General features: G+C 37.2%; 1 protein-coding gene across 3 annotated transcripts in view; it reads right to left on the bottom strand.

Annotated features, from left to right (window-relative positions):
• SIRT5 (sirtuin 5) overlaps nucleotides 1-10,136 on the bottom strand; it is a 94,027-nt gene extending 83,891 nt beyond the window's left edge. Inside the window, exons 1-2 of one of the 3 annotated variants that reach the window (XR_008917617.1) lie at nucleotides 9,993-10,136; nucleotides 9,599-9,702 (exon numbers count right to left, since the gene is read on the bottom strand). Coding sequence is in view for 1 of the 3 variants with exons in the window: in XM_056823446.1 (XP_056679424.1) it covers nucleotides 9,599-9,621 (23 nt within the window). In the remaining 2 variants the exon portion in view is untranslated. Of the gene's footprint in view, nucleotides 1-9,598; nucleotides 9,705-9,992 lie in introns of those variants that run through there. The other 2 variants (XM_056823446.1, XM_056823453.1) reach the window with 2 other exon arrangements.
• Between the last annotated feature and the right edge of the window lie 2,099 nt (nucleotides 10,137-12,235).

Raw genomic sequence — 12,235 nt, 5'->3', positions numbered from 1 at the left:
GTCTCACTGCAAATTCTTCAAATGGGAAGATTAAAAACAAATTAAAAACTTGATGCTGGGGTGTTATGAAAGGATAGGCACACTAATATGTTGTTGATGGAGCTGTGAAATGATACAATCATTTTGGAAAGCAATTTAGAATTATTCAAATAAAGTGACTAAGATTTCCATATCCTTGACCCAAGACTTGGCCCCCAAGGAAGCTATGTAAAAGAACTTCCTTCTATGCTTCAATCAATCAACCAACGTTTACTAATTACTTACCATGTAAATAGGCACTGTATTAAGTGATGGGACACAAATACGAACATCAACCCCCCCCCAAGTCCCTGCCTTCAAGGAGATTACAATCTAATGGGGGGATTGAAAATACACAAAAGGAAGAGAAAATGGGAGTAGAGATTGGGAGCACAGGAACAATACCAATGGGCATGGTGGAAAAGTCAGAAATCCCAAAGCAATACAAAGCAGGTGAAAAATGAGATATTCAGAGCTGGGAGAAACTAACACATTGTTGGTAGAGCTATGAAATGGTGCAACCATTTTGGAAAGCAATTTGGAATTATACAAATAAAGTAACTAAGACTTCCATATCCTTTGAACCTTTGAACTCCATTACTGAGCTTAGTAACCAAGAAACCAAGACAGTAAAGAAAAAAGTCTCTGTAAGTTCCAATCAATCAACATTTACTGAGCACCTACTATGTGCTTGGAGTTCATGACTCTACCCTCTATTCAGACAGACAGAGAGTGGTGATAAGGTAAAGTCCCATCCCTGATGAGATCTTATAGGATGAAGAAGTTTATTTATTTGTAGCAGCACTTTTTGTGATAGAGAAGAACTAGAAAGAAAAGCAGAGACCAATTAATTGGAGAATGACCAAACAGAATCATGGTGCATGAATGTAATGGAATACTAGGTGCTGTAAGAAATGATGTGTGTGATGAAGTATGAAAGATACATACAAAGAAGTATGAAATGATTTATATAAACTGCTACAGGATGAAGTAAGAATCAAGAAAATGATACACAATAACTATAACAATGAAAACAAAAAATAACCTCCACCAAGAAAATTAAAATAAATGTAACAAAATTATAAAAACCAAGCAGAACTTGAATGAAGAGATATGAGAAAACACCTATTCCTTTGTGGAGGTTTGAGGTCAATAGTTGTTACACATTGCACTTGTTTTCTGACATTTTCAATATATGTAATAGTTAAAATAGTTGAGGCCATAAACTGTAGTGATTAAAATAGTGGAAGACTTAAATTGTAGTAGATAAAAGAGTGGATGATTAAATTGTGACCGCAGAAATGTTTTTTACATTAAAAATAAAGTGGTCGCCAGGGAAATATTCCCAATTATGAAATATACCCAAGTCAACTGTGTTTTATAGAGATTTTAATTAATTAATACAATGAGGAATTAAAGAAAGAGAGAAAGAGTAAGAAAGGAATAAGTATGAAGGGCCTTAAGCCAACATGGCCTAGACCTGAGTCTTGAGAGATCAGTCAGTCCTTAATCACTCACCACAAGATCTGTCCAAGCAAGGATTCTAGTGACCAGAGAGGCACCAGCTGCAATTCAGACTTCCCAGCTGACTGTCCCGAGAGAGCCCCGAGAGAGACAAAATCTCCTCAGAGGGAGTTCCAGCCAGAGTCCTCCTCAAAGGGAGTTCCAGCCAGAGACTCTTCCAAGAGCCTGTTTCCAGAGCTCTCTCCCAACAACCTCCTTTGAGACTATTTCCTCTTTTCTCAGATTTCTCATCTCCTTATATAGGGAACTTTCTCCTATGTCACCTCCCCTAAGTTCTTCCATCTACCAATCACAGTAGACGTTTTTCAAAGGACAGACCATTCTTAGTCCACACCTAAGAAGGTGTAAATTTTTGAGTAATTCACACCAGGAAAGCTCTAAGTAAGTTTCTCAGCTCTTTATTCCTTGTAAATTCACAAGTTGCTTGACCTTTATAGGTACTTATCTTAAGAACTTTTTGCCTTATTATAAGTATGGGTTTAAGTACTTTTCATTGTTCAGAAAAGAGTTTACAACTTTATCTTCTCCTAGGGCAGACTTAAGTAGGTGAAGTAGAGTTCTCACATTCCTGAGCTAAGTAGAGTTCACTGCCCAAATGGGGAATGGCCTTAATCCAATCTTATGAAGTAGGGTCTGGGAATTTTTAAGGTTCACATATATTGATCAGTTGTAGTCATTTTTTCCTCTAAAAATACTATTTCCTTTTTTTAAATTTTAAATTTATTTGTTTGCTACATTAAAATTCCCAAGTAACATTCTCCCATCCCTTGCCCTATTAAAGAAGGCATCATTTGCTAAAAAGATACATGTATATATAAAACTATTGATTTATTTTTTTAATTTATTTTTAAAATTTATTTATTTCTATTTATCAGTTCTTTCCCTGGAGGTGGACATACAAAACACATTCTTTAAACAATATTTCTGTTGCTATATATAATGTTCTCTTGGTTCTGCTAATTTTACTCCTCATAATTTCATATATGTTCTTTTCATAACTTTTTATTATTATTTTTAAAAACACTTACCTTCCAGAAGAGTGGTAAGGGCTAGGTAATGGGGCTCAAGTGACTTGCCCAGGGTCACACAGCTAGGAAGACCAAATTTGAACCCAGGACCTCCCATCTCTGGGCCTGGCTCTCAATCCACTGAGCCACCCAGCTGCCCCCCATAATTTATTTTTAACCTGCTAGCCATTTCTTACAGCATAGTATTATTCCATCAATTTCATAAGCTATTATTTGCTTAGCCATTCCCCAAATGATGGTCATCTCTTCTATTTTCAGTTCTTTGCCACCACAAAGAGAGCTGCTATAATTTTTCCTTGAACACCTTAGGAAATAAACTTAATTGGTATTGCTGGGTCAAAATTTATATTCAATTTTATATTTCATTGGGTATAATTCCAGAGGAAGACCAAAATCATCCTACTACCCAATTTTAGGTTTGATACCTTAACTGGTGAGAATACTCTCAATTAATCACCCATGGCAACACATCTATGAGAAAAGAGGCAGCTAGTTAGCACAGTGGATACAGAGCCAGGCCTGGAGTTGGGAGGACCTGGATTCAAATTTGACCTCAGACACTTCTTGGCTGTGTGACTCTGGGCAAGTCATTAGGTTGTCTACCCCTTGCCACTTTTCAGACTTCAAATTGATACTAATTCAGAAGTAAGGATTTGAAAAAAAAGCCTGTAGGAAAAGTGGGGAAAGTCTTTCAAAACCACTGGCTAAAGTAAAATGATACTGGACAAAAAGTGGCCTCCTGGCTCTCAGATAAAAGAATTGAATTAGATGAAAAAAAGAATTCCAGAAAGGAGCCAGAATGGAGCTCTAACTGAAACTTCTGTGAAGGAGCTGCCTGGGAGTGGAGGTGTGAGGATGAGCAAGGAGTGGGTGGTGGGGTTCTAGTTTGGCCAAGTGTCCTCCCACCACTTTTGATAGAATAAGGACTCTTTCATCTTTGAAGAGTCCAGAGAATGTCAAGTTTCCCATATTTCTATCTACCCACCAGTATCCTCAATGACATTTCTAGATCAGTTAGTAGCAGGATCTCCACTGAGAGACAAGGACAAAAAGGGACAACGATTTACCAACCACCTTTACAGGGAACTTCTTAAGCATCTCACAATTGGGAGAGAAGGACTTCTAATAGCCAACAACTTCTATTTACTTCTTTGCCATATGAGCTCTTTAAACTTGAGCTTATTTTTCCCTTGAAATCTGTATAATAATAATAAAAGCTAGTATTTATATAGGGCTTACTATATGCTAATCACTTTATAATTTATCTCATTTGATCCTTATAACAACATTGCAAGGAAGATGCTATTATATTCATTTTATAGATGAGGAAACTGAAGCAAACAGAAATTAAATGACTTACTCAGAGTCACTTGGCTAGTAAGTGTCTGGGGTTGGATTTGAACTCAAGTCTTCCTGACTCTATCAAACCTGGCACTCTATCCATTGTGCTACCTGGTTGGCTCACATTAATTCATGGGAGAGTTTTTAAAAATTTATTCTTGATTTTTAAAAAAATTTATTTTTATTGTCATACAAAACATGCTTCCATATTGGTCATTGTTGTAAGAGCAAACATCCATAACCAAAATCCCAAAATAAAACCAAAAATATGCTGATGTGAAAGATGACTCCAACAGATTTTTCTCTGGAGGTGCATAACATTCCCTGTCGTGAGTCTTTCAGGATTGTCCATTGGAGAGTTTTTTAGAGACTTTTAAGTAGGATGTTTTGCACCCACTCTTCTTTTTGTACCATCTTAGTAAATACCTCTTTCTAAAATCTAGTTAAGCTTGGCTAGGAAAATAGTTCTCAATGAATAATTATGGAAGGAGGCATATTGATAGAGGTTCAAGCCAATAACATTATAGAATCACCCCTGACCCTTCAGGGTAAACTTAGAACCCTGGGGGAGAGATCTTGCTAAATTCTCTGGGGACCTAATCCATCAAGGGGGAGTGGAAATTAGAATGAAGGTGTCCAAGAGTTCTTATGATCTATAGTGCTATAAATGTTGAGAGAAAAGAAAAAGAGAAAAGAGAAAGAGACATAGAGAGATACAGATACAGAGATAGAGATAGAAGCAGAGGCAGAGAGAGATAGAGATGGAGTAAGAAAGGAACAGCAGCAGATATATGGAGACACTAAGACATAGATACACACAGAGAGACATGGAGACAGAGACCGATATATATAGAGACACAGACAAAAAGAAAAACACAGAGAGAGACAAAGACGGAGAAACAGAGCTCACTTCTGATTGAAATGGTTTAAGAAAGGCCCTATTACAGGGAGGAAGGGAACTTGAGGCTCCCTTGGAGCCTTCTGATTTGTGGTGTGTCATGTCACAGAGCCATCTGTTGTTTTCGAAGCTATTTCCAAAACTGTTCTAATCGTCTCTGTACCTTTGAAAATCGGGACATATTGGCCTCAAAAATCACCTTTCAATGCAGGCTCAGTTGGTACCAAAGGAACTGAAGACTGCATGCAGTTCCAGGTGGCTGAGAGGACAAGCACCTAATTTACGTATAGACCCAACATGATCTGTCTTGAGGAGAAATATACTCTAGTAGGGCATGACTTCAGTCTGAAAACTAGGATCATTTTGACTGAAATGACTGAACACAAAAATTATATTTCAGATATAGTCTGATCAAGGCTCATCATCTTTCCCCCAAACACTCTCCATCTTCTATCTTTTCTGTTATGGAGAGCAACACTGTCTTCTCAGTCTTCTAGGCTCTCAACCTAGCTGTCCTCCTCCTCACTATCTCTCATGCCCCATATCCAATCTGTGGCCAATGCCACCAATTTCATCTGTTCAATACCTCTTCGAATACACTCCCTTCTCTCCTCTGACAGTGCCCCCCAACCCTGGAACAGCTCCTCATCACCTCAGTCTTTTGTATTAGCCTGTTGGTGGGCCTGCCAGGCTCAAGTTTCTCCTCCCTCCAAACCATCCTGCATTGAGCCACTAAAATGATTTTCCTAAAGGGTAAGTCTGATCATGTCATCCTTCCTTCCTTCCTTCCTTCCTTCCTTCCTTCCTTCCTTCCTTCCTTCCTTCCTTCCTTCCTTCCTTCCTTCCTTCCTTCCTTCCTTCCTTCCTTCCTTCCTTCCTTCCTTCCTTCCTTCCTTCCTTCCTTCCTTCCTTCCTTCCTTCCTTCCTTCCTTCCTTCCTTCCTTCCTTCCTTCCTTCCTTCCTTCCTTCCTTCCTTCCTTCCTTCCTTCCTCTATTTATATATATGTATCTTTCTGTCTGTCCATCTGTCTATCCGAATGTCTATCTTCAATTCCAAAGTATCTAGATAATTGAACATTATTGTGTAGAATGTTCCCATGATAGGCTTGTGATTGGTATCCTGAGATATTTATAATTCTTCCTTCTATCCATGTGGCCTGTAATATACCCCCACTACAATAATACATCTTATCTGTTTCTCTTCCTCCATTATCTTCACCTAAAATGCTCTCTCTCCCTCATGCTTTCTTCACCTAGTCCCTAGAGGTCCTCATGTGAATATATGTTTCTATATACATGGATACTCCTTTCCTTTCCTTTCCTTTTATCTATTACCTTCCTTTTGGATAAGGCATAATCTTCCAAGACTATACTTTAGACCTAGATTATTCCCACAAGTTTCAGTGGGAATAAGCCCACTTGAAATACTTTCTAGTTTCATGACCTGGAGCAAGCTGTTTAATGTCTCTGTACCTCAGTTTCCTCACCTGTAAAAACTGAGGGGGTTGAATTACGTAACCAAAAATGTCTAACTCTAAATACCACAATCCTAAATATTTTAAAGAAGAAAATTTAAAGAGATGCTCACTATGTAGCAGAATATACTTGAATTTGATCTGGGTAGAGGTGGGAGGGAGATATTCCCCATTCAATATATATGTGTATATTATGTACACATATAATTATGTATGTACATGTGTACACACATACAAAACAGATACATAGCTACATGTTGCATTATATAGTACTCTGCCAGAACTCAGGAAGAACTCTGGCCACAGACACTGCCTAGCTATGTGACGTTTGATTGAGTCACTTAACATCTGCCTCAGTTTTCTATTCTGTAAAATGTAGATAATAATAGCACCTACCTGTCAGGCTTGTTGTCAAGATAAAATGAGATATTTGTGAAGTTCTTTTCCAACCTTAAAACATTGTATAAATGCTAGTTATTATTAGTGTTATAATTTTAAGATAGTAATTTAAAGAAAACCTTAGTGAACTGAAAAATATCATGTCTTGAAAATTAAAAAGGAAAAGAAAGAAGTCACCTTGTGACATCTTACCCATTTTCTATTTTAGTCTTATTCTCTACATCTTGATACCTTGAATTTAGAGTTTGCATAGGTTTATAGGAAATTTATGATTCCTTAAAGCTTCTAACAATAAGAAACATTCAGTGTACCTCAGTTTGTTTGCTTATATGAAGATTTTTCCTTGACAGAACCCATGAAGGATTATAACTAACCATCAGTTTTCCTTTTGAAGGCTAGATGTCTTTGGTTATCTGCAAGACATAGGAGCTAATAGAATAATATCAGGCTTGGGTGTGTTTGGAAAACATAAACCAGTAGGTAGCAGGGTAGTGCATTTTAATTAATTTCACTCCTGAGGAGAAGAAAAACAAAATATCTAATACTCCTTATATCCATTCAACCCCCAACACTGAAGTTGATCATCTCAAAGAATCTGTTACTACCAAAGCAAGTTCTAGGGAGGCAAGGTAGGGATAACATCATAATATGGAATAAATTATCTTAGTGCCAGTTCTTATCACAAAATCACATAATTGGAAAGAAACTCAGAGATGAACTAGTGCAACCCATTATTAACCCTTCTGTATCATACTCAACAAATGGTTATCCAGCTTTTCTTTAAAAACCTCCCCACTAAGAGGAAATCCACTACCTTCCAAAGTATTCTATTCCATTTTGGCATAGCACTAATTGTCAGAAAGTTTTTCTTTTCAAGTCCACATTTGTCTTTTTTATAACTACCATCCATTGTTCCTAATTCTGCTGTGTGACCAAGCAAAACAAATTGGATCTCTTCCTTATGACAACCCTTTAAATATAAAATAGCTATTATATTGCCTCTCGACCTTTTTTTTCTCCAGGCTAAACAGCCCCAGTTCCTTCAAAGTTATAATAATATATGCTTTCAAAGCTCTTCACCACTGTGTTCTCCCTCTTTGGTCCACAATAGCTTATCAATATTCAAAGGGCAGTCATGTGTTTCTCTTTCTGTCCATCTCTGTCTGTCTCTACCTCTGTCTCTGTCTTTCTGTCTTTCTCATTCTCTCTGTCTGTCTTTCTCTGTCTCTATCTGTCTCTCTGTCTGTGTCTCTGTACCTCTGTGTCTGTCTGTCTGTCTGTCTGTCTGTCTATCTGTCTGTCACCTCTCTCTCCTGGCTTAACCATAAGCCAAGGAAGTGTTTTTGGGACCTTAAATAATTTGTCAGTTTTTACTTCAGTAGGAGAGAAAAAAATCAAATGTAAACAAAAACAAATACATCTGTTTGATCAAATGTTTTAAATTGTCTTCTCTCTGTGGAATCATGTAGATACAACCATAGCTGTTCTGTCCTCCAGCTTCCTTATCTAATTCCTTTCCTCATGTCAGTCCCTCATACACTTGACAACAGCTAGAGATCTGAGCAGAATTTTCTTCTCAACAAGAGATGATCTTGTCAATTTCTTATGTGATTATCCTGGTAGTGACTCTGTAAGCGAGTGAGTGTATCAACCAAGATTCAGCCAATCTTTCTAGCTTGTCAAAATCTTTGTGTGTGTATGTGTGTATGTGTATTCTGACTCTGGCATCCAACTTGTTAGCTGTCTCAGACAGCTTTTTGTCTTCCAAATACCTTCACCTGAGTCACTGATTAAAGACAACAAAGTAAAATATTCCAGGGTTTATATAGCCTTTACAAAACCTTATGGTTTACATATAGACATACTCCAAGGTTGGGCCATTAGCAACTGAGTCCATCTCCGTTAGGGAGCTTGAGATGCTGAAAAGGCTCATAGGATCATAACTTTAGAGGAAGAAGTGGCTTTCTTGTCTAAATCCTTTAATGTACAGATGAGGAATTTGAGATCCAGTGTGGAAAAGGTGATGTTTATGGACACATAAGTAGCAGAATCAAGATTCGAAAACTCAATTCCTCTAACTCCAAACCATATTCTTTGTACTACTTGACACAGGGAAAAGTGGATTTGGTTTGTTGATGAAATGAAGCTCTATTTTCTCAGACTTCACATTTTTTATTCCAGATCATATTTGTAAATTTCTAACTCAGCAATGGTACATCTGAAGAATTCTTTGGGTATATGCCACCCAAGTACACTTTGCTGATATGGCTGGAGTTATAGCAGTAATAAATAACTCTGAGGTTTCAGTCTTCTCATTTGTAAGAATAAGAGATTGGACTAGATGACCAATAAGGTCCTTTCTCGGTTTATTGTTTTGTTTTTTTTCTCAAGTATTTGGAGACCTTAAATCTCAGCCACAGAAGGCATTAAGACAGGCCTGATTTTTAGCACAACTGCTATATTTGGGAACTTTCTATCCCCCTTTCAACTGCACCTTCATATCCTAGGTTCCTATCTTTTATTGCATTCCCCCAGGGCTTGGCTCTCAGCCTGCTGTTCTAATTCCTGGTAAAGCGTTAACTAATACAAATTTTAGACACCACACCTTATCCAGAAACTGGGGTAGGAGTGGAAATGAATGTCCATGTCTCAGCAGTTATTTATTTCTTAGTCTCTGACTCCTACTAGTCCTAACCTGTAGTCTGGAACATTTGAGATCCCCATAGAAACTCCTGACAGAGGCATGATAGATACCTTTCTTCCTTTTAATTCATTGGGAAAAAATAGCTAGGGTTAAAAAGCTTTACTACCACTATTACAAATAATAATAATGAACATTTACATAGTCTTATGGTTTACAAAATGCTTTGTTCACATCACTGTAAGGATGATAGTATGAAAATTATTAGCCTCACCCAACTTGTAACAGGTATCTCATTCAATTCTGCAATCACACTGCTACTGGAGCTCAGTATGAGGGTAATATTTGGTTCATGATCATAGCCAGATATGGAATTTTCTATGAACATACCAGGAAGAAAACATAAATCAAATGACCAAGGATTTCATTCAGATAGAATAACAAAATAAATATCAAACAAAATAAAAATTTTAAAACCCCAATATAACAAAATTTTAAAAATTGAAATACTAAACATTCTCAATTCTACCACTGCCAGTCTATCCCTAATACCCAAACTCTGCTGATGGGCACATTCCAAGTTTAGGTTGTCTAACATGTGTATGGACTCTTACTATTAGAGACAATCTCCCACAGACTCACAAGACAATGAGAAAGAGAACAAATACCTCCTAGGAAAAAATCATGGTCGGCTGGGTGTGGTGGCACATGCCTGTGATCTCTGTTTCCAGGGAAGCTGAAAATGGTGAATTGCTTGAGTTCTAGAATTCTGAGCTGCAGTGGGCTATGTCAGTTGGTTGTAGTAACTGAGTCTGGCATCAATATTGATGAGTGCTTAGGAGAAGGATGTCTAAGAAGGGGAGGATTGACTCAGGTTGGAAATGGAAAGCTCCTGTTATGATGTGTAGTGGGATTGGGACTCCAAATGGCTGCTTTACTTCCAGTCTGAATGAAATAGAAAGAGCTAGTCTGAAGAATGACAGAAAAGGAAAGAAATAAGGAAAGTGGAAAGAAGGGAAAGAAAGGAATGAAAGATGAAGGAAAGGGACATGAAGGGGAAGGAAGGGGATGGGAGGAGAAAGAAGTGGGGAAAAGGAGAAGAGAGGGGAATAGAGGAGAGAGGAGAGAACTGCCAAAGCTCTGGCTTCTGTAGCTACACTTTACCACATTTCTGTTTTACCTGCTGCCCTTTGGTTGCTGAGCTGCTTTCCACTCAAGCTCCTCTCTATTCTTTTGCTTTTTCCTTTGCTACTCAGGCAGATATAGAGCTTCTTTGGCTTATCCCTCCATTTATAATGTTTCTAGCTTTTAGTACTTGCTGAATTTGGGTGAGTGAATTCCTCTTATTTTTTCCTGCCTTAGAGAAGTCAGAGTGACCACCCCCCCCGCAGAAAAAAATGGCAATCATATCATACTGAGTATATCTGAGGCTGAGGATGAAAGACTTATTTTCATTTTTCCTTCTTACTTCTCTCATAGCAACTGCTAAATTGAGCCTGACCATTAAGAAGGTTCTGAAATGCCCATGTGGACCTCTGAATATGAGTCCACTTAGCAGGGCAAGGAACTTGACTGAACAGAAGATAAAAGGGGAAATGTATGTGGCTGGATCAAATCATCTTGTATGGTTGTGAGTCCATAACATTTTTACAAAGGGAAATTAGGCTTGAACAAACATCAAGAGTAGCCTTGAAGGGATAAGGAAGTGACTGAAATAGCATACATTCTAAGGTTAAATAAATAAGCAATGTGCATTTTGCAAGAGAAATATGTATCCAAGGGGCAAGGGAAGGAACCATCCTTTGTGGAGTAGATGCAAGAGCCTGATTTATAAATTTATCATGTGACTTTTTTTTTTTTGCAATATCCCTAAATACTACATATTAAGGAGATGTACTCCTAACATTTAAAAAAATTTTAATCTGTAATTTTTTCCATGTTGATATAATTTTAATAATTGTTTTCAGACATTTTATGATTCATGTTTTCTCCCTTCCTCCCCAAGAAAGCAGGTAATATAGTATAGGTAGAACATGTATTATCATATAATACATATTTCTTTGTTCATCATATTGAAAAAAGAAGACACATATCATTTATACGAGAGAAAACTTCATGAAAGAAATAAAGTGAAGAAAAGTGTGCTTCAATTTGCATTCAGACTCCATCAGTTCCTTCCATTCAGAGTTGATCATCGTACATTATTGCTGTTACTGTATACAAAATTCATCTGGTTCTGTTCATTTTGCTTTGCATCTTTCCAGGTTTTCTGTTTGTGATTATTTTATTTGTCACATCTAGTGGAACAAAGGTGTTCTGTTGCAATCATATACCATAACTTGTTAGCTATTCCTCAATTAATAGACAACCCCCTCAGATTCTAGTTCTTTGCCACCACAAAAAAAGCTGTTACAAATATTTTTGTACAAGTTAAGTCCTTTCCCCCTATCTTTGCTATCTTTGGAAGGAGATGTATTCCTCCCCCCACCTCAACCATCAGTTTCATATTTTTTTTTAATTTAGATTAATAAGTTAAATAATTTGTTACATTAAAATATCAAGTTAACTCCCTCCCTCTCTCACCTCCCCCATTTGACAAAAATATATATGTATGTGTAAAAAACTGTGTCTTATTTCTATTTACCAGTTCCTTCTCAGGAGGTGGACATACATAAGTCATTCTTCAAACAATATTTCTATTGATATATATAATGTTTTCACTCATAGCACTCTTCATACTTTCATGTAGGCCTTTCCATATTTTTCCAAAATTAACCTGCTTGTCATTTCTTATGGTCCAGGAGTATTCTACTATAATCACATGCCACAACTTCTTTAGCTATTCCGCAACTGATAAGCATCTCTTCAATTTCCAGTTCTTTGCCACCACAAAATGCTCTTTGAAAAAATC

Source organism: Monodelphis domestica, chromosome 3 (genome assembly GCF_027887165.1).
Source record: "Monodelphis domestica isolate mMonDom1 chromosome 3, mMonDom1.pri, whole genome shotgun sequence".
NCBI lineage: Eukaryota > Metazoa > Chordata > Mammalia > Didelphimorphia > Didelphidae > Monodelphis > Monodelphis domestica.
The sequence above is the reverse complement of the archived record's forward strand: the minus strand, read 5'-3'. Positions and strand labels throughout refer to the sequence as shown.